The sequence below is a fragment of the Meleagris gallopavo genome, chromosome 6, assembly GCF_905368555.1.
Source record: "Meleagris gallopavo chromosome 6, MGAL_WU_HG_1.1, whole genome shotgun sequence".
In the NCBI taxonomy this organism is placed as follows: domain Eukaryota; kingdom Metazoa; phylum Chordata; class Aves; order Galliformes; family Phasianidae; genus Meleagris; species Meleagris gallopavo.
In genome coordinates this window covers 3,632,080-3,658,706 of record NC_139409.1, presented here as the reverse complement: position 1 = coordinate 3,658,706, position 26,627 = coordinate 3,632,080, and the positions used below count along the sequence as shown (strand labels likewise).

General features: G+C 43.8%; 1 protein-coding gene across 2 annotated transcripts in view; it reads right to left on the bottom strand.

Moving 5' to 3' along the window:
* Positions 1-26,627, bottom strand: part of PTH1R (parathyroid hormone 1 receptor) — a 117,977-nt gene that overhangs the window by 64,603 nt on the left and 26,747 nt on the right. For both annotated transcript variants that reach the window (XM_085226902.1, XM_010712289.4), the window contains exon 2: positions 2,463-2,568. In XM_085226902.1, coding sequence (XP_085083028.1) covers positions 2,463-2,568 — 106 coding nt within the window. The remainder of the gene's footprint in view (positions 1-2,462; positions 2,569-26,627) is intronic.

The following is a 26,627-nucleotide window of genomic DNA, read 5'->3' as shown; positions in this document are numbered from 1 at the left end:
TGCCTGCAGAATCATGTTTTATTTTCAGGAAAGTCCAGGTCTTTCTGAGTCTGAATGGGAACATTTTGGGGAATAACACTGTCCCACATCACTACAAGTCCAAAGTCATGATAGAAGGAGCCTGGTGGGGTGGTAACACAAAAATAATCCTTATGCCACCCAAAGAGAAGCTCCTCAGGAACGCTTTGAACAGTATCACAGTATCACAGGAGACTACCTGAAGGCCTGGAGTGGTCACTCAGGATTTGTCGTGCTCCAAGTCACAACAATTGTGCCCCAATGCATTCTGTATGCAGGAGATTCATGCATATTAATTCTGAGAATTGTGTTGCCCTTCCCAGATTTTTTTCCTTTTTCTAGCTGTGGTGAGGGAAGAAACAATGGCATTAAGTCCTCTATCTGGCTGAGAAGGGCACAGCTTCATATGTCCCTGGGTGATTAGCAGAAGCAGAAACCAGACTCCAATTTCCATATCAAAGGATGATGGGACTGGACCTAACCACTTTTCACATTGAGTTATGAAGCTTTTGTACAAAGACTAAGCATATAAGTGCAGATTGTTCTATTACCCCTCAGCCCCAAAAGGGTCTAAAGCCTCTTTGGACTCCTGGAGCATGTAGAATGGGCAAACCATGAAGTTTGAGTTGGTCTGTTCACAAATACCTTACAGCACTATTATCTCGTGTATAAGGCTGACTGTAGCCTAAAATATCTGGATGGCAGCTCTTCTGCTGAGCGGTTAGCTCTTTTCCAAATTGCATAACCCTCTGTCTCTGGCCAAATCAGAGATGCTCTGGGAATTCACTGCCTTGTGGAGTGCAACTCTGAATTGCTGAGTGATGAGGAGTCACACAGGTGCTGCCAATGGAGGGATTTTTTTCTAAACAGCATTTTACATCTCTTAGAAAAGGTCAAAGGAGGATGAATTGTGCCTTTGGATTGGGGAATCCCTTGGAAATGAGTTTGATCCGACTATGTATTGCTGATAATTGCACTGAGTCTTTACAGCCTTGACTATACTGCTGTAGTGTATCAATCAAGATAATTATTCCTCCTTTTGATTATGCTATTTGGGATTGAGCAGAGATTTTCTATAGAAGATGAAGCAGCAGACGGATTTATTACTTGGGCAGCTCAGGACAGCTTTTTCCAAGGCCAGGACTCAGTATAGATCCATGTGATATCTGAATGACACAGGATTAGATTCCTCTCTGCCACAACCAAAGGAAGAAAGAGCCTCGCAGTTGAGGAGTCAGACCTTAAAACACAACCAATCTCTATCATTTCATTCCTTTGTTCGAACAAAGTGGGTAAAGAACCCAAGGTCTGCTTCTTGGTTAGACACAGTCACTGCCTCCACAGCCCTACTAACACTGCTGCTGCCAGTTAAGGGGGGTCCATGCAAAATACTGATTGTCTCATACAGAAAGGTTAGAAAATAAGGTGTGAGATCAAGACCAGCTGGTTGATAGCACCAGATTCCAAGGTAGGCAGGTGGTCTAAACTATAACAGAAGGAAATGCCTTTGCACATATGGTCTTTAATGAGGCATTAATTGGGCACTGGGTGAACAGGACAAAGAAGTACAGAGGATGTGGCTTGAGGTTTTGGCTGATGTGAAGCTGGAGGTCTGGAATAAAATGAAAGGTGGGGTTTTTACAGCCCTTTTCTGTGATTTCCAGCACAATAGGGACACCAGGAGGGCAGGCACACCTACTCCAAAGTCACAGCTGACTCTAAGAAGCTTTTCCTAACCTGGTGATGCAGTCTCCAAATACTCCTACCAGTAGGAAGAAGGATCTCTAAGATGCAAGGGTGAAGGTAAGAGGCAATCTAGCTTGCCCTCTTTCTCACATACAGTTGCAGAAGGGACAGGATGCCCACCCAGATCTCACTGGGTGGGTGCAAGATACCTCAATTATACAGCCCTGGTGCAATAATTAATACATGTGAGACTGATGAAAGAAGTCGATGAGGGATGATTATTTTGCTGCCCACATTAGAGTTTCCCTCCTTCTCCCTCCAGTCCTACATCTGGTAGCAATTTCACAGCTCCAAATAGAAAGAAAGTAGATGAGAGGGGCTTAGTCAAGCTCAGGCCCATTTGAGGAGAGCAGAGACAGTATGCTAGAAGGAAACAGATGGAATTTGGGAAAGCTGTTTTGCTTCCCATAACACTTGCATTCTGCTGTAAAAGATGATAAGGTGTATGGATGGTTTGTGTGATCTCCCATGCGTTGCTTGGGCTTTGGATATGGCGATAAGGGCTGTAAATCCATGAGTGTAATTCTTGCACCCTCCAGACCCCTTGAGTTTCCAATACATCGTGCTATATAATCTAATTGAAAAAGCAGTTTATTGGGCTGCCTCACTCACATGCTCCAACCTAAGCATTGCAGGGTTGAGGGAAAGGGTTGGAATTGTCCCAGCCAGGCAGTCTGGGTTGCTGTGGGAACACTCACCATGCACCTTGGGCACCTTGGCTTTCAGGTGTCGCTCGCACTTGGCCTTGGCTTTTAGCAGTAGAAAGATCTGCTCCTCTTTGGTGATGACATCATCAGCATCCACCTGCAGCGATGGGAAGAAATGAGGTTAAACCTCAGCGTGGAAGAGCAGCAGGACACAAACTACTGAGATAATGCAAGTGTGATCTGAATGCAAAATCTCCATTGCATAAGCAGTTTCCTCTACCAGCCTTGCTCTTCCCATCTCATTTCAGCAATTGGTGTCCCAAGCAAAGATGCCACATGGAAACACCTGTGCACATGGCAAAGGAAGTGCACATTCCAATTGCTTATATCTAGAACACGCATGTACACAGGAAGGGAGAGATTTCCTGGGTGGCATACCTCAGCTAGGAGAGATGAGGCTACTGCCCAAGGGGAAAAAGCATAAGTAATATTGGTGCAGCATTTTTTTAAACACTGTTCCTTTTGGGACATAGAAGCATAGTTAAATGTAGCACTTAGAGAATGGCAAAGCACCGCTGTGCTTCCTGACACCAACCTCTTGGAAAACGCTGCCAAGGGTTAAATCATCAAAGGCTTCTTCTCCTTTTAAGAAGCACAGCTTGGCATCAGTTTCCAACTTCTCATTCAGGCCTTCAGCCATGAAGCATCAGGTTCTATCAACATCCTTAGGGGAGTTAATGAGCTGACAGTATCTGTCTCTAAAGACAGAGGAACATCAACCTCCAGAAGTCAAGGGACAATAATGGGGAAGGGGTACAGGCACTATTCTTTCCCCAGAAACTAATTGCTGATACAAGATGTACAAGGCCCTCCAAGGCACCTACTGGTTATGAAAACCCATCTTGCATCGTGAAGATGGCACATCCCCACTAGGCAAGGCTGTCTTCTGAAAGTATAGAGTAGGCTGGACCTACAGGTCCTTTGGTTGTTATAGCATATAGAGTTTTGACCTAATGCAATACGGCTACTTTCACTGGGAAAAAATTCTTTATTCAGAGAGTGGTAAGGCACTGGCACTGCTGCCTGGAGTGGTTGTGGATTCCCCATCCCTGGAGATGCTCAAGGCCAGGTTGGATGGGGCCCTGGGCAGCCTGATCCAGTGGGTGGCAACCAGCCCATGGCACGGGGTTGGAACTGGGTGATCTTTGAGGTCTCTTCCAACCCAAGCCTTTCTATGCTGACCTTACCCTCTAGGTGTTCTATGATCTGCAGTGAGTAAGGAAAACTGTGGATGGTATCTACCTGCTAGCATGCCTCCCTGTTGGACACATACTTGTGAGATCTTTCAGGTTTGGGTCAACTGTGCTTTTCTGCCACATGCAGCAGAAGAGTCTCTGGGATATTGAGGCTAGGATCCACAAAATCACCTCAAAAGCTAATTTAAAGAATGAAAGATCCACGTACAGGACCCCTGAGAGGAAGCTGGTGGCTGAGGTACTGGACTGAAAGAAGAAATTGATGTAGTAAGTTGGATAAAATCACTGCTCCCCTCATTGCCTCCATTTTCCTTAGCATTAGTCTGTTTTGATTAGACTATGAAAGCAATAGGAGCAGCAGTTATGTTCCTCTGGATTTACATAAAATTTAGCAGTCACTTGTGATAGTGTAATGTAATCAAGAAGGTCTGCTGTACTGTGTTATAGAAATAAACTGTGTTTGTTTGAGTTTTTTTTTAATATATAAACTTATATTGACTGCTGGTGAGATTGGCACCACTGCATCTGTAATGCTAAAACTTATGGCAGCACTCCACATCCTGATGGATTGAGCAGGTCTAAGCATCAATGCAAAGTACAAGCAGGCAAAAGAAAACACAAGAAAGAGAAGAAGTGAATTGCAGATGAGAAGGAAACCTGTAGACAGGTTGTAGAGTCTGTCTACAGAGTCATAAGTAGGGCAAGCATGATATTTCATTGTGTTCCCCCCAAACTACCATCTTCAGAATTAAGGTGCCTTTGCTCATTTTAACGTAATTGTTTTTGGAAAGCAAGATAATCTGTTTTCAAGATTTATTACAAATAACATAATAATGGTTAATGAAGTCCTACCTAGCAGTAAATGCAGATTCTAGTTCACGTTCTCTATAGAGGGGAACAGTGGATGTTTGAGCAGCTGATGTAGTAATAGACATGCAGATGGGTATCTAGATCTGATAATGGGATTCTGAGTAAAACAGAAGTTAGTTTTTCATGTTCTTGGAAAAAAATCCACACTAAAATCCCTCGTCAAAACCACATTAATGTTAATGCAAAAGAAAGCCACCGCTTTCCAGATGTTTGGCCAGTCCAAATTTAAGGCAACATCCAGCATTTCAACTCTTTCATTGGAAACATAAAACCTTTGGGTTAAATCCTGCTGTCATTTATAGCTGCACAAATCCTGAATGATTCCACCAAAGCCAGAGGAGTTAGTCTGGGTTTATAGTGGCTGAATGGAGCAGAGCGTGATCTCAGGCATTTCAAATAATTCATCCCTTCTGTGCTTCATCCTGAGACTCCTTCAGCCATGCTTTGTGAGGGGGCAGCTCCTGTCAGCAGGATGTATGGTCTCCAGGCCAGGCACAGAAAATAAATTTTATTTCCCAGAAGCAGAGCAGAAGCACCAAGCACCGTGCCCAGGGAAGAGTAGAAAAGCTAGAACAGGGCTTGGAACTGAATCTGGGCTGATATGAATATAGAGAGAAACGTTTGAGTCTTTGCTGTTTCTACGTGTCCCTGTTTGAGCAGGGTGTTGGGCCTCCAGAGATCCCTTCTAACCTCAACTGTTCTGCAGTCCTCCTTGGCTGAGGAAGATGAAACGTTCATGTAAATATGCACATGAGTAAGAATAGATATTTTCATTAAATCCTCTGGCTTTAAGGAGACAAGTGGTGACATCATCCCTGGAGGTGCTCAAGAACCATGCAGATGTGGCACTGAGGGTCAGTGGGTATGGTGGGAATGGGTCAATGGTTGAACGTGGTGATCTTAGTGGTCTTTCCCAACCTTAACGGTTCCATGATAATGCCCTCAATAATATTCTTTAGCTTTTGATTAGCCCCAAAGAGGTCAGGCAGTTGGACCAGATGGCCTTCAAATCCCTTCCAACTAAACTATTCAACTTCAAGAAAATCTAAAATGCTGTTCTTTTGCTGCTGAATAACTCATGTTAAACACCTACAAAGCAAAACTGATCCAACTGTTGGATACATTGGCTAAACGCAGTCCTGTGAACAGCAAAAAATATGCAGCTGTGCTTTCTGTTGCTATAATGGAATTTGAGAACAAGTTTTAAGACTGTAAAAAAATATCATTTTTTTCAGTATATTTGTGACCATTTTCAGTCAGCATAAATACACGACGTGCAAGTTTTCAGATGGTATGTATAGAGCTGCAATCAGACATCCAACTCAGAAGTCTGATCAAGTCTCTCTATTGGTCTTTCATAAACCCTATCTTAACAGAGAGGAATATCCCTCACTTCACAGTCATGCCTTATTCACATCATCTAATTGCAAAATAGATAGACTCAAGAAATTAGACATAATTCAATCGGGCTTAGAAAAGCTTCCTTTTTGACAAACAGTCTTGATACCTGATCCAAATATACTGTGGAATGGCCTTGCTGAAATCATTAACATATGGGTACATCAACTTTTTTTAATCTGAATATCCCCAGGCAGCAAAATAAATGGCTCCACTTTCTGATGCAGGGAGATCTTGAGTCACTGGCCACCAGAAACCAGAAGCTGTAAGAGCTGTCTCTAGTTCCAAAGGCTGGAAGCTCCTGGGAATGCTCTGCCAGAACAGATCAACTCAATAAAGCTATTTCTACATTCCTATGGATCGTATGGATACTTTTTCAAGGCAATAAAACATCATATCCTGCTGTGCATCTAAGAAAATACGTGTACATTTAAGACATGATCCAATGGAGTATGCTCGGCACAACCTATTCTGTGCACCTGCTCTTCAGGACCAGGCAAAAGTAGATGAAGTATTTCTTTCAAGCTACAACCCACGTAGATTTACATATTCAATGCTTCCATCATTTTTCATTAAGAACCTCTCCCGCCTGCCTGGAGCTCACCTATTTACAGCTCAGCTTCTTAATCTCTAATTCACTGGACACGCATTAGTCAGTAGAAAGGAATTATTATAATATCTCACAAAGATAAAACCTGCCTCATTAGCTAACAGAGGACATCTATAAAAGCATTTACCCATCTGGGGTGTGTGGGTGTTTGTTTATCCAGGGTTCCTTAATAGTCACTGCAGATTCAACTACAGGCATCAGCTGAGATTCATGTCAAGCTACTAGCTGAATGAAATCAGATCAGCTGTGCTTTTTTTACAATTATAAAGAGACATGACTAAGGTAAAGAGGTTTTTCTTTTTTAGAGACTGAAGTAAAGACAGAGTGTTTTATCCCAGAGTTTTCCTAGGTGGAGTGGTGATTTCCTTTCCTTTCTGGTGGATGGAAATAAGCTCGTAAGTTATGCTGTTGTCCTTTTTTACCTATCTCTAATACCTAATTCTCTTTGTGTAAGGGTTCCTTGGTTTCCTTCTATGCACTGGACAATGGTTGCAAAGATAATATTTTGGAAGCTCTCAAAGTCTTTTTCTTGTATGGTGGAATTTAAATTAAAAGAGTTAAACTTGGTTTTATTTCAGAGTGAAGCATGTCTCTGTAATATAGAAAGAGAATACCTTAAAAACAAATAATCAGCAAGACAAAGCCTTCCTGTAAAACTTTTTTTTACAAAAGCCTTCTATGTGAGCTGAGTTTCTCAATTGCTATTGGCTTAATAACAAGTGTGGATCCAGTTCAAGAGCTGGGGGTATGGATGCTTTGACAGCTCTGCACCCCTGCAATGCCAGATTTTTTGGGAATAGCTTTGATTTTACTCCCGAAGCAGGTGGCACAAAACATGATTGCCCTGAAGAGTGAGAGGTCTTCGGACAGCTGCAATCTGCACTAACAGGTCAACTTGAGCAGAGCTGACAAGATCTGCAAAAGGTAGGAGCTCAATTTTCACTGGCTTGAACTGTGAAGGCAAGAAAAGCATTTGAGGAAAGTCACAGATAGGTATATCCATCTGTTTAGTAGGATGAGGTCAGCATGCCCCTGCAGACAGTAATCTCTGAAGAAGATCTGACAGCAAATCCTTTTCCGTGAGCCCTTCCTAACATGCTTCAGAATTAATTCCTGCATTGAGCTTAACTGACATGAAATTTATACAAACTCAAAGATATAACAGGCCTGGAAGCACACAAATAGGTGCAGGGACAGCTTTGCCCTGCTCTTCTGCTATTAATAAATGCATCTAAGAGTGAAGGGGTCTCTTGCCTGGACTCCCCAGTTCTGCCAGTTCTCTCCTCTCAACTTCCCAGCACTGTTTTGTTTTCTTTTTTTTCTTTTTTTCTTTTTTCTTTTTTTTTTTTTTTTTTTTTGTCAGAAAAAATAAAGTTCCCTGTAGGGAAAAGATTTTGGTTATTTTCTCTTCCCTTTGTTCAGAGAATGCAGAAATGCAGAGCAGGAGACAGGTCAAGCTGGGAAGGGTGAAATGACAATGCTATCCAGAGCCTGTTAAATAGCTTTTTATTATTATTATTATTATTTTTTCCTCTCTTCCTTTCCCCCTAGAGAAGGCCATAGGGTAATTATGATAATGTTTTCTTGTATTTCCATTTCATTGGCTGATCTCAACGGGGAGGTCATATTCATCCTTGTTTATGGGACTCATTTTCAGAAATAACACTATCCTTTTTGTGAAACTTCCCTGGCAGCAGCTCAAAAAATAGCTGAAGGCAAACAGATTCCTTGGTCAGGGCTGAGAGCATCGCAGCCGCTGGACAAGCCCAGTGCAAGGGACTGCTGGTGATCACCACCTTGGAGGGTAGTAGGCTAGGTAGCTGGTAGCATGGAGAAGGGAGAGGGAAATGAGAAAGAAGGGGTCTGTTGTGACAGGACAAGGGGAAATGGTTTCAAACTGAAAGAGGGGAGGTTTAGATTGGATATAAGGAAGGATTTTCTTATGATATAAGGGTGGTGAGGCACTGGCACAGATTACCCAGAGAGATGCCCCACACCTGAGTGCCTGCATTTCCTGACCACTGGGCCCTGCTGATTTACTGAAGAACCCTGTCAAGTATAGAAGAACCAGCAATTTGTACACATTCTCTTGGACAAAATGTACCTTGTGCAATCTCTATTAGTAGATCTGCCAGTCCTATAGCAAAGTGGGATCTGACTGGCTGCAGAAATTAAATGTGATTCATACAAGAGGAGAGGATCTGGTACTTCAAATTTCAGTGGCAGCTGGCAGCATCTCCTTCATGGTGGGACAGAGCAAAGTAAATGCAGATAAATGGTGCTTATTCTATTCCAATTTGGGCAAAACTGGACTTCTGTGTGTTGTTTTCTTTTTTTCCCACTGCACAAACAGTTTAATTCCCTTTTCTTACTTACTGCTACCTCTGTGCATCTTCTCTGGCTGCTTGAGGTTATCATTACTCTGTATTAAAAACCATGCAGAAAAAAACCAAAAAAATGCACTGGGAGCAAGATGCTGCAAACAGGTTCTGCCTCGGGGAAGACTGGGGAGTGGGATTTGTTCTGCCTTGAGGGACTTAGTTTACCTGAATACACATCATTTCCAACTTTAAAAGAAAAATGTGGTTTGCAGCTAATTTCCTGTCAAGTTAATGCTGGAAAGATTTAAAAATACATGAACCTGGAGTGCCAGTTGGTCCAGACAGAGATGCACTAGCCACATCAGTGTCATAATCTATTGCCAGCTGTTAATGGCAGAAGCTGTGGGAGTGGAGGCTGTGATAAGCTTAGGACACCAGGGTGTTGAAGATGGTGGGAAGAAGGTCAGTTCATAGCACAAAGTCCTATTCTTGGATTTTGGAACTGATAGCCCAGAGATGTGATGGATGCCCCATTCCTGGAGACAATGTCAGGCTGGATGGGGTTCTGAGCACCTGATGGAGATGTGGGTGTCCTTGCTCATTGCAGAGGAGTTGGAGTAGATGGTCTTCAAGGGGTCCCTTCCAACTCAAGTGACTCTATGACTCAGGTTCACCTATGAAAAGAAGTCCAGGTGGGTGCTCAGCTGAGCACTCTGCGTGGTTATTCTACCATGTACACGTGTGTCCCTCACTCCATTCCACTTACAGAGCCAATAAATAAATTCTAGGAGATGGCTTAGTGCTTTTAAAGGCTGAGATAATGAAGATTGTTCTGGGATTATCAAATGAGTATGGCCTGAAGACAGAAGGGTGAAAGGAGGGGGATACCCAAGAGGGACCTAGCTAAGGAGATTGGGGTGAGGTAGTTGATGTGAGGGGGAAGAAGAGCTGATGAATCCTGCTGAAGTGGGATGCTGCCCAGGGGCTGGGGAAGCATAGAGAGGTTAGCACATGAGATGCCCTGCCTGTTATTCCCAGCCTCCCAGAGGGTAAATTAAGTTGGTGGTTTTGCCTTAATCCCTTGACCACATCACCCAAACCACTGCCTGCTCCAGAACAGCAGTAGTTCTCTACTCCTGCTAGCTGAGCTTGGGGACCCAGTGCTGCATCTATGGAAAGCCAAATAGCTTCCTGCTGTGCTTAGAGATGTCTCAGTGCTTCCCAAGACTGCCCTCACCAGGCTGGCTGCAATCTGCTCTTCATCTTACTCTCAGAGCCTGATATTCCATGGTTAAGAGGTCCCCACAAACTTTTGAGAACTTTACTTTTCTGTTTATCGCTGTCTTGATGCCCTGCCAGGAGAAGAACGATGTGCTCCTTCCCTCAATCATAAATCTATCCTCTTTGACTTTGTATGGAATCGTAGAATGGCTTAGGTTGGAAGGGACCTTAAAGATCATCTAGTTCCAACCTCTTGCACATTTTCTAATGCAATCCAGATCTCAGCATGGATTTCCCATGACTGCTGTAATAAGAAAGATGGCAGGAATGGGAAAACAGAAGAATGGCCATGGGAAGATGTTGTACAGAACTGGGAATGTCTCATGCTAGGGATGAACGGCATTTAAAAATCTGCAATGTCTAACACTAGCATGGCAAAGTGAGGGCCCTGCAATTTCTTGAGCTTCACCCAGGAAAGGATACTGATCCTGTGGGATTCTATTGTCTATGTCATACCGTGTCCACATCACACATTACTAGCACTGATGAATGCATTTCCACATGCTGTGTGGATGTATGCAATTTGTCATCACTAGGAGGGATGGAGGACACATCTGGTCCTGCAGCACATATGTCTGCTGTTCCTTGGAGAACAGTTCAGGCCGAGTTAGTCTCACTGATACTCTTCCAACCTCACTTGCTCTCACTTTCCCTTGGGGAAGCTTCATCCTTCCAGCAGAAGGAGAAGAAAATCTGCTTGGATAAAGCTCAACTTGCAGACTCATCATAATTCATGCTAAAGGGAATTAACTGATTTAAATGCAGGTGGAGCACAGATGTCCACTTTATTTGATGATAATGGCAAAAGATTTTTGGAGGTTGAGGTGATACCATGACAGCAATAGAACAGATCTTTTATCATCCTTGTTGCTTCCACACTCTTGAAGATGATTACCTGTGTGTATCTCCTTCCCTAGCCATCCTGTCATGTAAATGCCTGTCTTACTATGTCTCATGTTTTGCAGTCAGCACCTGCAGTTCATCAAGGGGAACTGACATTTACGGTACACTTCCAGGATATGGAGTTTTAGGAGAACATCTCCCTAACTGAAGTTATTGCTTTCCTGCTTTGCATCCCTGGAGCAAATGAGGTGGAACCCAAGAGGCTGAGCTACGAGAAGTTCCTTCCAAGCAAGGACAAAACTCATGACAGCTGGTTAGCTGTGCTGCCAAGCAAAAATGGTCTTCCTGGCAATTAGAAGATGGTGTTGGTGTAGAGAGGTCAGCAGTGATCAGTACTGGTTTGAGTTATATTCTTGAGTCATGAACAACACACGTTACGCTCCACACTTGTGCAACACAATTACTGAAGTCATGAATGATTAATCCCAACCTGAAGCTAATGTGTAACATGTTCAGATTAATTATGACCTAAGACCATCCAGGTCTTAACTCTGACTACATCAGATTCAAATAAGGCATCTGCTGGGCATCCAAGCTTGAGAGCTCAACCCACCAACTGTTCTCTCACAGAGGCAGGGATCATAAGGCTTAATTCAACCTAGAAATCTGGTGTATGCAATCCAATCTACCAAAGGATGCAGGATTGTTCCTTAGTGTCCACCTGGCAAACATGAAGCTGAATGTGATTCTTGATGCTCTTGTGACTTGGGGTCATGCTGGCTGTTCATGGAGCCTCTGTCTGTGCCCAACTGGCTGAAACAGCAGGAGGGATGCAAAAGGAAGCGGAGGTCACTCTGAAATTGTTTTGATGTGCTCACACCAGCACATTTCTCTCAAACCTAAGGAATGATACAATGAAGTGTTCTGTAAGACCCTCCATTTCCCAGTGTGTGAACATAGCTACAAAAGTGACTTCTCTCTTTCTCCCTCATTCTTTGGAAGCGGATGGTTTCTTTGGGACCATACTTTCCTATCTACAGTGATTATCTCACAATTTTCAAGATTCTGAGAGAATAGGCACTGATTTCTGCCCTATTTCCATTTACATTTTTTCAGTCTTTCAGAACAGGAGTGGAGTCTGTTAGGCCATGAAAATGGCATTTTTTTCTCTTTTATTTCTTATATAATTTGCAAATGAGCTGGGGGTTAGAAAGATCAATATGTTCTGTGGGGGTGTACTTGGGAGGAGGATGCCAACAGCCTTTCTTAGCTCTCCAAACTGCACAGAGGCTGGATTATCTGCACTTCGCAGTTAATGGCTGTTGCTTATCTGAAACCAGGTCAATACCATTAATGATGAGAATGAAAGACTCTCAGCAGAGTGTCTAGTTGAAAGCCACTTAGGAGCAATTAAAGGAGTGGTCTAGGAGTTAACACCTGTTTGTTTTTTTTTTAAGAAGTAATAATAGCAGGTATGCTACTGTCACAGCAACCTTTAATAATAGTTGATCAAAATTAGACAAAATGCAGCTTTGTACATAATGAAATATCAAATATTTTATATGATGATTCAACTACATGCACACAAATATTTTCGATTTTCTTTCAGATCATACCAAGCTTTTCCTACGCTACTTGTGAAATAATCATTAAGAAGTCATCTCTAACACTGTTTAATATGAAAGGTTCCTTTTTTTTCAGCAGGGAAGGTGCAGCTGGAGATGCATTTCTTTTTGGTGGCATCACTTTTAGCGCATGCAACCAGAGTCACTCTTGGACCATTGGGCAATACAAGGCAGAGCTGAGGTGCATCTGGGAAGGCAAAAGAGGCAGAGTGAAGGGGAGAGCAATGCCAGGCTGCACCATCCTTCTCTGGGGTGCCCTGGCTTCATGGACTAGATTTCCATGCAATAGGATCACACTGAGGACATCCCTACCTTATCACATGACTCCTCCAGTATTCCACCTGGAATGTCATGACATATTCCTCACTCATTAAGGAGAACAACAGGAGAACGGGGTGTCTATCACCTGAAGTGAATGCCTGAATGCCTTTGAAAAGTGAGCATGGGATTCTGCCATTTTGCCTCACAGCAAACATCACCTTTCCTTGTCTTAACTGTTTTGGCCACCTCTTTGTGTTCATTGATGTCTGAATGGAAGAGGGAGAGGCAGATTTCAGAACAGACCCCTGCAATGAGCAGCAGTGAGTTGGAGAAGCATTCAGCTTCCTTCCACAGATGTCTACTTGCAGTGGTGTATATATATACATATATATATATATATATATATATATATTGCTGTTCTGTGCCTGGCAAATCATCAGCTTTTTTCTTGAAGACTTGACTGAATTTCCAATACAGCTGTTCCAGGCCATGATGTGATTGATTTTTTTCCCCTTTTCTTTCTTTCTTTCTTTCTTTTTTTTTTTTTTAATTTGGCTTATTCTTTTATTTTTCTTTCAAAAATTTCTTTTTTTTTTTTTTTTAATCTTTCAGCATGCTGCTGAGCCCTGATCAGTGATAAAGTACGAGACCACACAGTGGCCCTATACTGCCAATTAATTTTGTGAGGGAGGCAAAGTCTTGGCATGTCACCCCTACTGCAACTTGGAGACCTGGGACACCAAATCTCCCAGGTCAGGCTAACCTGCTCCTTTCCGGAACCCTGTGTGCATTTTGCTCTCAGTGTCTGACATCCAGATGTGTCCAGCCTCTAATCCCAGCATTTTCCCAGCCATATTTAGCAAAGACACATCCTTGAGCCATGGTCCAGCCCTTTGCTCTTCTCTCCCATCTGGGAAAGAAATCACTGGAAGCTAAACTCATTCTTCCCATCTTTGATGTCAAGTAAGAGTTTTGGTGGATGCTCCTGAGATGTTTCTGCTACAAATGGTCATCCCACATCCCTCAGCCTGCTGCCTCAGTACTGGGGATGTGGGATTCACTTCTGCCAGCTCACGTCCACTGGGGTGATGCTACCACTCATGGACCGCAGGGAAATGAATATTTGTGCCCTCTGCATGCTGTGCCAATGGTGTGGGCCAGGCAGGTATGGGCTGAATGCTGTCTCTCCTCCTCTGCACTGTATGTGCCAGCAGCCACAGCCGAAAGCAGAGAAACCTCAGCTTGCAGCACAGCAGCAGTGTCTGTTTGCTCCGAGGTGCACCTCACGTACCCCATTGCGTGGGACATGCTGAGCAGCACGGCCAGTAGCTGAGGTCAGTTATGAATGACAGATGCCAGTGTGCAGTTAGGGCACAGCAAAGATAGAAGCTAGCACGGCTTTAGGCAGGAAAGTTGTCCCTTGATGGGTGTGGACATTGTGGTGGGGGTCAGGGCACTGTGACAATGCTGCATCTACAAATGCACCTCAGTGGGCTTCACGTCATCTGAGTTTAGAAATTAGTGCAGAGAAATAGAAGCACGGGGATCACCTCTTGAAGCAGACATCTCCCAAAGAAGGCCCGTTTGTCTGTGCTGGCTGTTGGCTGTTCAGCTCTGGGCATCTTTGTGACCACAGGAAGGATATTGGTTACAGACAGTGCCCAGAGCTGAAGGTGCTTTTCCAGCCAAGTGGCGGAGACTCAATGCTTTGCAAAGGTGTTACGAGTGAATCATATCATCCTGCACTGTTCTCTGCTCGCTGTTCTCTCTGTTCTTATGCTGTGATGCATGCAACAATGTACATTCATGCTGTTAAACTCCTATACCCTTCAAAAGAAGGTGTCTGCATCCAAACTGTTGCTTGGAAGTGATCTCAGATGCATGATGACTCTGAGCAAGGGAGAAGGCTCTTTGGCCTGAGCAAAAAGCTCATGAGGGACCACACTGCCTATTTAATGGTAGAGATAGCCATGAGCCCAGAGCCAGGAACTTTTCCAGTTTATGTACAACTTCTATTGGTAATCATAGAATCATCAAGGTTGGAAAAGACCACTAAGATCATCTTGTCCAACCACCAGCCTATCCCTACAATGCCCGCTGAACTATGCCCCCTCAGTGGCACCTCCACCCTTTTCTTGAACACCTCCAGGGATGGTGACTCCACCACTGTCCTGGAAATTATAGAATGATAAAATGGTTTGGGTTGGAAGGGATCTTTAAGATCATCCTGTTCCAACCCCCTGCTATAGGCAGGGACACCTCCCACTAGACCAAGTTGCTCACAGCCCCATCCAGCCTGGCCTTGAACACCTCATAGAGTCAGAGAATCATTATTCTTGTAGGGCCGATATCAGAATTCATGGGTCCAAAATCTGGAAGCTGTGAAGGAAAGAGTCTACGCTAGGCTGCTTTGGTCGCTGATGGAAATCTCTCTGGTTGCATGGAGATCTGCTCTTCGCTTTGAGTTCCTACAGCAAGATGTATGCTCAGAGCAGCATCCAAATGATAGAATCGTAGAATGGCCTGAATTGAAAAGGACCACGATGATCATCTAGTTTCAACCTCCCTGCTATGTGCAGGGTCGCCAACCAGCAGACCAGGCTGCCCAGAGCCACATCCAGCCTGGCCTTGAATGCCTGCAGGGATGGGGACTCCACAACCTCCTTGGGCAACCTGTTCCAGTGCCTCACCACCCTCTGGGTGAAAAACTTCCTCCTAATATCTAACCTAAACCTCTCCTGTCTCAGTTTAAAACCATCCCCCCCTTGTCCTATCACTATCCATGCTTGTAAACAGCCTTAAAATCTGAAGGTATTGATGTGAGACATGACAGTGAAATTAGTGTTGTTGATTCAAGTCCAGCAACTAAATGGCTTTAGGGAGAGCAGCACACGCTACAGACTCCTGGTAGGAAAAAGAGTACGTGAGTTACTATGACTTGCTCAGGGTGTTTGGAGTGTCCATTTTCCCAGACTGATTACACCCACTCAGTACTACCAGGTTCCTACCTTGGTTGCATGTAGGCAAGTGCAAACAAACCTTTGGAACAGGAAAGGGAGGTCGATAAGGGGGAGGTGGCAAAGCTTGGCGAGTCTTTGAATGTCTGGCCTGCCCAGCCCCCAGACCAAAAACCAGAGTCCTGCCCTGGTTTGGTGGGCGTTGTGCAACAACGTGGCCTGGTGGCATCTCCAGGGCTGCTACAGCACAGTGCACGTATTCTCTGCAGCTCTGGAGTGCGCGACACCACTAATAGCTCTGGAGGAGCTGACGTGCCAGCATTCCTCAGCCAGTGCCAGGAAAGCCAGGCCAAGTACACAAGGAGTTGGCTCCCTTCTATAATCACATTAAAGGCATTCTCAGGTCTTTCCAGCTTTTGCTGCAGTGATGCATTATCTGTCTCATTGTTCACAGGAGGCTTTGCAGACAGCTTGGGCCATGGAAGGAGGCTCTTACTAGGGTGACTTGGCATGAGCAAGGCTGTGTTCTTGGGGGAGCTTGGTCAGCCACTGTACCATCACAGAACACCAGCCTCTTTCCCTTCCTCACTACTGCGTACATCTGAGCAGTTGGGCAATAGCAAGACTAAGCCCATCATAGACTGGAAAAGACCTCTAAGATCCCCAAGTTCAACCCTACCCCATCCCACCATGCCCACTGACCACGTCCCTTTCTGGGCAGCCTGTGCCACTGCATCACTACTCTTTCAGAGCAGAAATGTTTCCCAACATCCAATCTGAGCATTCGCTGGTGCAAGTTAAGGCCATTGCCTCTCATCCTATCAACTGAGGGTCATCCTACATTAGTCTGCCAGAAATGCACCTTTTATTGCTTATATTGCTGGGTTGGCTTCTGTTCTTTTCCCATTTTCCCACAGCATGGATTGTACCACACCTCTGATGTTGCCTTCTATGGCTGTGTGCAAATTATATAATTCTGTGCATTTCCGACATCTTACTTTAGTGAATCTTGGAGGTTTTATGGTAATTGTCAGGTCTATAAGCCATTTTCTGCCTAAAATGGTCCACAAAGACCATCTGTTTTAATGGAAGGAGAGACATCACACTGAAATTACTACATTTGCCAGAGTTTTACCCAGATGACTGACTACTTATGGAAATACATGTCAGTATCTCCTCTTAGCATCCTTGAGAGAAATGTGCTAAGGAAAAAAGACACAACAAAAGAATCCGCAAATAAATCTCAAAAAGCTCATTTGAGTTTGTCTATACCAGTGATAAGGGCTTTATACAAAAAGAGGGGAAATTTAGGCTAGATGGAAGAAATTCTTTACTCAGAGGGAGGTGAGGCACTGGCATTGCTGATCACAGAGGTTGTGGACGCCTTATGCTGTGGACCTTGAAGATCATTGAGTTCCAACTGCCTGTCACAGGCAGGATTGTCAGCCAATAGATCAGGCTGCCCAGAGTCTCATTCAACCTGATCTTGAATGCTTAATCCCCCATGTAGATGATCCCCCATAATAGATGGGAACGAAACAAGAACTCTCAATATACACTCGGTAAGTACTTTGAAAGCCACAGAATCTGTCCTATCTAAATAATCACTCCACAATTACTGATTATCAGAAAAAAAAAAGAGATACCAGCTAGTTCAGAAACTTCATATTCCTAAGTTTAGGCCACAAGTTTAGTAGAAGGGATAGAAATAATTATAGTGTCTTCTATAGCTCTTTCTACAACATGGAGAGAATACTGAACCCCCAAGTGGTCATAAACCAGATCTAGCTATAGATACCCCTACTCACTGCAGGGGAGTTGAACTAGATGACTTTTAATGATCCTTTCCAACTCAAATGATTCTATGATTTTGTGATATAAAACCCATCACTGTGTGCTTATCAACCCTGTTGCAGCTTCAGTTCAAAATGTCCACATGGATGCCAAGGCAGAGCCATCTCTGAGATATCAACCAGCAGAGCAGCCTACGACATTCCCACCCTTGCCCAGTTGTTTATGACCTGTGGCTTCCACAAGACTTGCCCTCTTGGCTTCTCTCACCCATATCTCCACCCACAGTGCAGCTCCCAGGTATTGGTCCTCCACTGAGGCATTGCCATGCTCCCAACTCCAAACAATGAGATGGATGAATGAAGCAGAGGGCCTTGCAGCAGCTGAGATGATGCAGGCCTAGAGCCATCAGGCCTATTTTTATTGAACAACATCCTAAATCAGGGGTTAAGTAATGCCTGGGCGTGTGTACCCTTCTTCATTGGACTAAAACTCAATGCTGTTTATTTGGCAGTAACGATTTGTGACAGTCAGAGTGCTGTCTGGCTCACAGCCCTTTGAGCCTCTTCTCTCCCCCTTTTCTGGGCCAAAAAAAGGCAAAAAAACCCCTCTCTCTTGTTTTTTGTTTTTTTTTTTTTAGTTTGTCAGATGTCTTACAGAAGTCTGCCCAGATGAGCAGGTCCAGGAGAACAGCTGGTTGTGATGGACCCTTTGCTACCTCAGGCACCAGTACAGCAATGCCAAGAAGCACTGCCAAGAGTGCAGATATCAGGCTACCTTCAATACCAGTTTCCTTCCCTCCTTTCCAACTCATTTTCTGAGCTTGATATCCCAGATATACCTGCTGTCCCTTCAAATGTCTAATCTCCTGGACCTGATTATGGCTCTTGGTTTCCCTATTCCTCTGCAACAATGAATTCCTTAATCTGATAAAACTCTTCTCAATGAATTATTAAGCCTCCCATTTGAATTTGATCAGGAATTCCCTTTGATCTTTTGCTATGAGACGCAGTTGTCTCTGGGCAAATCTTTTTCTCATTGAAGTGCCTTTTCTCAGCCCTAGCCACAAATTGCGTGATGCCTTTACTCCAAGAGTCAGTGCTCAGTCAACCCATAGGTGACCCAAGTGACTGATTTCAGGTGACAGTTTCAGACTAACCATAAGCAGAGAAAAAATTGGGTTAGGAAGATTTCCATGAAAGGCAAAAGAAATGGGACAAGGTAGATTATCAAAGGAAACAATATACCTTACTGTTTGATCCCCAACGGGGCAAGATTCTCCCTTACTGTCTACATGACTAGGCTGAAGAAGCACCTTTGCAAAAAGCAGTATGAACAAATGGAAAGTGCTGTAACAAGACTAGGTAACAACACCTGGTGGGATACAACATGAAAAGGAAGGCAGATATTCTGAGTTATGGTTGTTTTTTTTTCCCCAAGGACATTCCAAAGTCATCTTAGATGTCAAAATTCAAGCTCTGCACTCCCTTTGTAGCCAAAGAGGAAAAATAGATGCTTTCAGCCATGACTGATTGTCTCTATTTTAAATGCCTACTTTTATGTGGACTTAAGTAGTGCCTCATGTATGTCAATAGCATTCACTAGATCTCCATTATTTGTAACGATACAGAAAGATTCCTGCCCTGTGGGTATCTACAGGAATTCTATGCTGAATGTTTCTCATATTCTTTTCATCGTCTGTCTTTTTTCTACACAGAAATGTCAACAACAATATTAGCATTGGCACATCCTTTCACATTTAGCAGCAAGGCTGAGCACTTGAAGACGGTAATTTTAGAAATAGATTCCCAAGAGAAAACTCAGCCCAAACGGAGCCAAATGGTGATGACATTCCTAGGAGCTGTAAGGCCACAGTGTAGTGAACCACTGGTTTGGGGATAGGTAAAAGGTTTTTTAACACACAGAACTTCTTGCAAAGACTCCCGGGTCCTCTTTTCTCTTGTGGGGCTGATTTGTGGCTGTTAGGAAAAAGACAAAGATTGCTGGAGAGCAATTAGTTCTGCAACAAAAGAAACAGGCAGCATGAGGAATATTGCTGTTTTTGGTTTTTGTAATCCTTCAGGCTTTTGTTATTAAAAAAAAGAAATATGAATATATAAATATATTGGACTAATCTGTTTGCACTGAATAGTTTGTATCTTATCTGTGCTTACTTTTTTGTCTATGAGAAGTGGGAGGGAAAAGGTTGTTTTTAAGCTTTTTCAGAAAAAAAAAATATAGGGAATCTTTCTTTTCTATGAAAAAAGGCATCTTGATAAACATTCCTATTTCACTAAGAAGCTGTTTTTCACTGGGAATAAAAAGCGCTGAGGGAAAAATACTAATTGCTGCTACAACACATCTTGGCACCTCAGCAGAGAGCCTACAGTTGTAATTAGTGGTTAGGACAGAAATGTGCTGCACAATTCTCTGATATGAAATGCTCATAAATCATTATCCCAACCACCTGTTGGATCCTAGTCTTCTCTTAATTCTGTGTTGCACTGGGGCTTGGCAGTCTGTTGAGATTTACAAACCCTTTCCTCATTATGACCAAAGATAGGCTTTTGATCAACAACACGTTAGTGCTGTGTGGAAGAAGAAATTAATTAGTGAAGATGAAGATTGCTTTCCCCTCTCCTTTTCCACCTAGCAGATCTTCCAAAATGGAGACAAAGTGGTGCTGCTATGGCACAATGTAAGGAAGAATGCTGGAGGAGGACCATCACTGATGTAACATCAGTGCTGACTTGGTCATCCACAAGCATCAAAGCCACTGGGACTGACAGTTGGCAACTGGTCACATTTTGTAGCTCAGAGGAGAAAGAAGGCTGAACTAAGTTTAGTAAGGTTCAATGCATGAATGTTTTAGATGTGCTAGGTGGTGAAGGGACTTATTAAAAAGGTAAACAACACCAGGGCAAAAGGAGCTGAATCACAAAGCCACAGAATCACTAAGATCGGAAAAGACCACCAAATCCAACCATTGACCCATGCTCACCATGCCCACTGACCTTCAGTGCCACATCTGCATGGCTCTGGAACACCTCCAGGGATGGTGACTGGTGTGTCCTACCCTTGCTATTTGAAGCATATCACCTGCTTTGGAGCTGTCATACTCTTTCTTATGTTTCTTCATCTCCATGACTCTTCTCTGGAACCTTACGCCTTTTATGGAATCATAGAATCATGGAATGGCTTGGGTTGGAAGGGACCTCAAAGATCACCTAGTTCCAACCCCCTGCCCTGGACATGGGTGCCAACCACTTAATCAGGCATCAGATTGCTAACCTGGCCTTGAACAGCTCCGGGGATGGGGCATACACAGCCTCTCTGGGCAGCCTGTGCCATGCTTCACCACCCTCTCAGCAAAGAAATTCCCCCTAAAAGTGATCCTAATCTCCCCTCTTTTAGTTTAAAACCATTCCCCCCTTTTGCTATCACTGTCAGACCATGTGAAAAGTCACTCTCTCTCCTCCTTATAAGGAGTCCTCCCCTCTCTTGATCTCCAGCATAAAGATATTTCTGTTCATTACAATTGTTTATCCTCGTATCAACAACATATAGTAAAAAATTGTTCAGGTATTAATAACCCAAATTTTTAGGGGCACTGTCTGCATCTTTTATTATTTTCCTCTGCTTGTTTTCACATTTGTCTTCATAATGGTTACTGTGCTTTTCTGGGAAAAAAATAATAAAAAAATCAGACAAGAATACATTGCCAGCAGCCTTTTAAAATAAGATTTAGAAAAGATTTGGCTGACTAAATGCAGATGTCTCTACTTCAGAACCGGGGAAGATGTGCCCAGATTAGCCACTATCTGAGTGAATGCTTTCTGGGGAACACCTTGGGAAAGATCTACCCATTCCTTGGCTCAACTGTGCCTCATGTCCTTCTCAAACCATTCTCTGGCATGGGTTAGTGGTAGGATAAGCAGTCCCAACAGGCTGTTGAGATGGGGCCCCCTATTCTGAAGGTGAGAAGAGTTTAATACCAAGGAACCATCCCAGTTGGTGGCAGGGCACTGGCAGTGTTTAGTTTCCCAGTGTCATCATTGCATCGCATGGAGTACCAGGCATGATTTATCTCCTCCTGAAGTAGACACATAAACAGGGCACATGAATCATGCCTTAAAAGTGCCTGTTTTTCCTCAGAGGCTGTAAAGGGAGCCTGGGATATGAGCTCAGAGGGAGTGGTTTCCACCCTTGTCACCAAAGGAGAGGTAGTGAACTGCTCTCCTTTCCCTCCGTGTCCTCTCTGTGGGTCTGTTTCAGAAGAGCTGTTTAAAACATTAATCCCTTCCCTCTTTTCTTTTTTTTCCTTTTAATTTTTATTAAGCACTTATGTCGGAGTATATAAACTCAACAGCCATGGCTTGCTCAGCGACAGATGTTCCAGATAAGCCACAGTCTCCTTAGCAAATATTTCAACAATGTTTTCCTTCCAATTCTCTTTCTTCCAGAGCCAAAGCTCTGCAGCAGGGAATAGCAGATCACCTGGCTGGATCTGTGATTCCTTTCCGCTGCTGCTCACCCAACACAAAATCCACTCTGCTAATCACCAGGCGAGTGATGATCACCCTGCACCTGTCCCAGAAAAAATGACGTGCTGCTCTTTCCATTGCAGCCAAGCCTCTGTGCTACAGTGTCATCTCCTTGTGATCTTTTCAACACATACAAAGGCTGATTACCGTTATTTATGAGAAGAAAAATAAAACCCTAAAAATATCTCGCTGTATTACACCACACCAGCTCTCTACAGCTGAAAACTTTTCCAGAAGTTCACTTTGGATCCTGAAACAAATGAGCCATCAGTGGGTAACAACAAGTCTGTAAAACAGCTAATGAGTTTGTGTCTGTTTGAAAACAGATTCTTTGTGGGGTGAGGTTGGTGGAGTAATTACGACAAACAGCGTCTGCTGACATCCAGATTTGGAGGCTAAACTTGTGTGACAACGAGAAGAGTGGGGAAAGAATGTAGCTGGAATTGGGAGGATGTTGGAGAGCTGTGAGCAAGAGGCTGGGGTTGAAGCAGGACTCCGGGGCTGTGATTGCAGGCAAATGGAAAACAAAACCATGAAGGGAAAACTGCAAGAAGGAAGGTTCAGCTTGCATTTGTACCCAGCAGCTGAACGGGCATCAGTGGTGATGAGGGAAGGAAAGGTTGGCGGTTGGAAGCAAAATGGGTAAGTTTTTCTGGCTCTATCTCTGGCATCAGAGAATACCCTTGACTGTAATTAAAGGACACTTCTTTAAAAATGCTGCCTCGAGCCTTGAGTTCAGTATTGCCCTGGAAAAGCCATTGCTCTTTTTTTTTTTTTTTTTTTTTGAAACAGGATGCACGCAACTTGTCATCACCAGCCTAACAGCTTATTCTCTACAACATTGGCTCTGCGATGTTGTAGGCTGTATGCAATCTGCTGTGATTTCAGCCTTCACCTTCCTTCTGCATTTTTGGCAAAGACTTTGAGCCTGCCTAGGTCAGCACTGGCACTACAGCTGTGGCTCCATGGTCCTGCTGACCTGTCACGGTAGTTGCTCAGCTTGGGTTCATCACATTTATCTCTAGACACATGTGTGGAGCCAGGAGTTGGAATTGATGATCCTTATCAGCCCCTTCCAACTCTGGATATTCTGCAATTCAATGGGTCTACAATCTTGACAATCAACTCATCACCCCAAGCTGATTTCATTATCAGACAGAGAGTCCTTCTACTCAGTCCAGCCAAGGAAGGTATAGAGGTATCCCTCAATCCATTGGTCATACACAGGGGCCCACAGCAATCTGACCTCTAATTTAGCCACCTCAGACACCTGAAATTGGACCGTTTGCCACACAAAGGGGAATAACAGATATCCACTGCATTTCCAGGGCTGACTGTGGAACTTCTCAAACCTCAGCCAGTCCTGGACTCTAGTAAAAGCACAACACCAACCATAAACATATTCTCTTTGTTGCTTCTCATGCTAAAGAGTGCTCCATTTCTTTGAGTCCTTCACACCATTTTTACAATGCTGACTGCACTGCAACACTCAAATTCTCCCATGGACGGCAAACCCAGTGAATAAACCAAGAGGCAGAAAATGGCCCCAGAATTGAAACTGGTGTAAATTGAGCTACCCTGCTGACGTCAACTGGGATAGGATCTCTTACTGAAAGACTCATTCAGAATACCAGTGCTCTTGCTATCACAATACATCATTTGTCTCCACTAATATCTAGACTGATATGGCTATTAGCACGTGCAAGTATCAAGTTATTCTTTTCCCACTTAGAAATACTCAGAGGAGCACTGGGCACTTTGGTGCACACCCAGACCTGTGAATTTTGCTGATACGTAAACATGTCTTTGCCATAAATTTTACAAAGAATTCAGATGACCCTCCATCTAAAAACGTGGACTGGATGCCTCTTGAAATACAGACATCCCAGCTCAACTGTGAGAAACGAGCGCTGTGATGGAACGACGAAGTGAAATTCTGTCTCAAGTTCTACAGGAAAACCTACTGGCTTTTATATCTGGGAATAGCTCATAGTAACAGATAATTAAATTAAATAGTGAACATAATGAATGCTGGTTTTCATCAGCCTGGCATCTCAGAGACTCTGGATGCTCTGCTGGCCAATAGGATTGAATGAAGAGGAGAATATATGCAGGTACACACACATATTGACACGTTATCAAATCTTATTTCTTTGGAGGAATAAATTTAAAAAGCATTTTTTGGACAACTGAGACACATCTCTGTTCAGGCCCCTATTCAGGAATCAGTGAATAGAAAATTAACCTGGATGGGGAACAAGTAGGGATACTGAGCGACATATAATTTAAAATGGTGCTTCTTCCACCTCTTCTGAAACATTTGGATGCTGGCCACTTCACAAGAACTGGGGTAAAAAAACCCTCTCTGGGCTCCACAGAGCACTCCCTCTGTTCTCCCTGTGAGAACCATAGAGCAATGATGTCCCACATTTACTGCCATGAGATGCTCAGTACTGCAGTCATGGTGTCCCAACTCCCAAAACAGCTCTTCCCTGTGGGTAACTAGATGATCCTTGAGGTTCCTTCCAGCCCTAGCCATTCTAGTGAGTCCCTATAGGCAGGTAACAAGAAAGGAAACAGGTCTCAGAAGGAGAGAATGGGAAATGTGGCCTCTGCTATCTGGAAAGCTGGTGACTCAAAAACAAAGACAAACGGGAAACCTCTTCTATCAACGTGCTTGACAGCCTCAGACAGAAGCCAAATGTCTTCAGTCATAAACCAGGCCATGCTTAGTAAAGCAGATGGTGAAGGAATGAAATCAAAACAGGAGGGCTTTCCCTCCTCATGCAGGAGATGATGCATTTCAGGTTTCCAGAGAAACAGGAGGCAGCTGGTGTTTGCTCAGGATCTCATTGTATTTGAACAGTACCAGAGCGGAGAGCATTCCACTTTATCACCAGAAGAGGGTCATGGCCATGAGATCATTGCTTCCAATGGACTCAGCATGACTGACTGGCATGCACCATGCTAACAAGCAGGTCTGTGTGTGGAGAGCATTGCTTTCAGCTGAGGCATTTTGTAAGACTTTCTGAACAACCTGAAATAGCAGAAGACTGGTGTTACATGGATTTGGGGGGAGTGGGGTGAAATCTGGGACCATGCTGTGCACTGGATAACACGGGGGTAGAAATGGTGATCCAGGGCCTTACAGAACCAGGGAAAGATTTACTGGTGAGGGACACAGTTCTAAGCATTTTGGTACATTTAGCTTGCATGTGACTTTAATGACAAGCCTTCAAGCTGCAGGGTTTGTTTCCTGTTAAAGATACCATTGCCACAATTCAGACTCCTCTCATCTAACTTTACCTATCACAACACCCAAGGAACAGTATTCTGTGGCAGCCTCATCTACCACCAATGGCAAGGAATTGGTTCTGGAAGATAATTCAGCCATCCAAACATGCATCCTGCAGGATGAGCCTACACTGACTGCTGGGAAAGTCTCAGATGACTGGATCTTGACTTAGGCCTCCTGGATTCCTCTTCATGTTGAGAGGGAGAATGTCCTCACATCCAGAAATATCCTTCAGGCTGTTGGCTCAGATGGAAAAGTCTTTCTTTGCAAAGCACCACTGGCATTTTTTGGTATATCTCAATGCCTTCCAGTGTAAGAGGTTAGTCAGATGGAGGACAAACCACTTGAGGACATAATGATGCAGTTTCTTGTCAGAAAAGACAGCAATTTAGTGGCCAAAAGGGACATCTGATCATAAACAGCCCTCAACAAAATGCACTTGTGATCATGTCTCCCACTAATGGGTGTCCTTGCTAACCACTAATTTGTTCAGCCCTTTTGCAGTGAAGAAAGTGATCTGAGGACTGAAATGCCTGTGTGTGGTTCTACATATATATGCAATAATATATGCCAGCAGAACCCAGAACCCATGCAATTTTCATTCCAGAAATTCTCAGCTGAAAATAAACTGATGATCTCTTGCTCTTATCCACCTTCCTCACTCCAGAATGGACAGCAGTTACCTACAGATTCTTATATCTGTGTTCCTGACTAGTGTGGTGGCAAAATGTCTCCAATTATTCCAAGCAATGGAGCAACTAAAATAGCACTATTTGTATCACAGAATCGTAGAGTCACGGAAGGGCTTGTGTTTGAAGGGGCCTCAAAGGTCATTTAATTCCACCCTCCCTGCTGTGGGCAGGGTTGCTCACCACTAGATCAGGCACCAGATCAGGTTGCTCAGGGTCACATCCAGCCTGGCCTTGAACACCTTCAGGCCAGGTTGGAAAATCCCAATATTGGGGATTTTCTCACCAAGGGCAGCTATGAACTTTCCTCTCTAATATCAATTTCCAGAAAAATGCAGACATAAGCATGTCCAGCCAGACCTTCTGGAGATGCAGCACAAACCGTCACTACTGGAGTGAAGGGAACCAACATGGAGACCGTGAGCTCATGTCTGGATTAGGGAGGAATCCTCAAAGAGACACTAAATGGCATCCA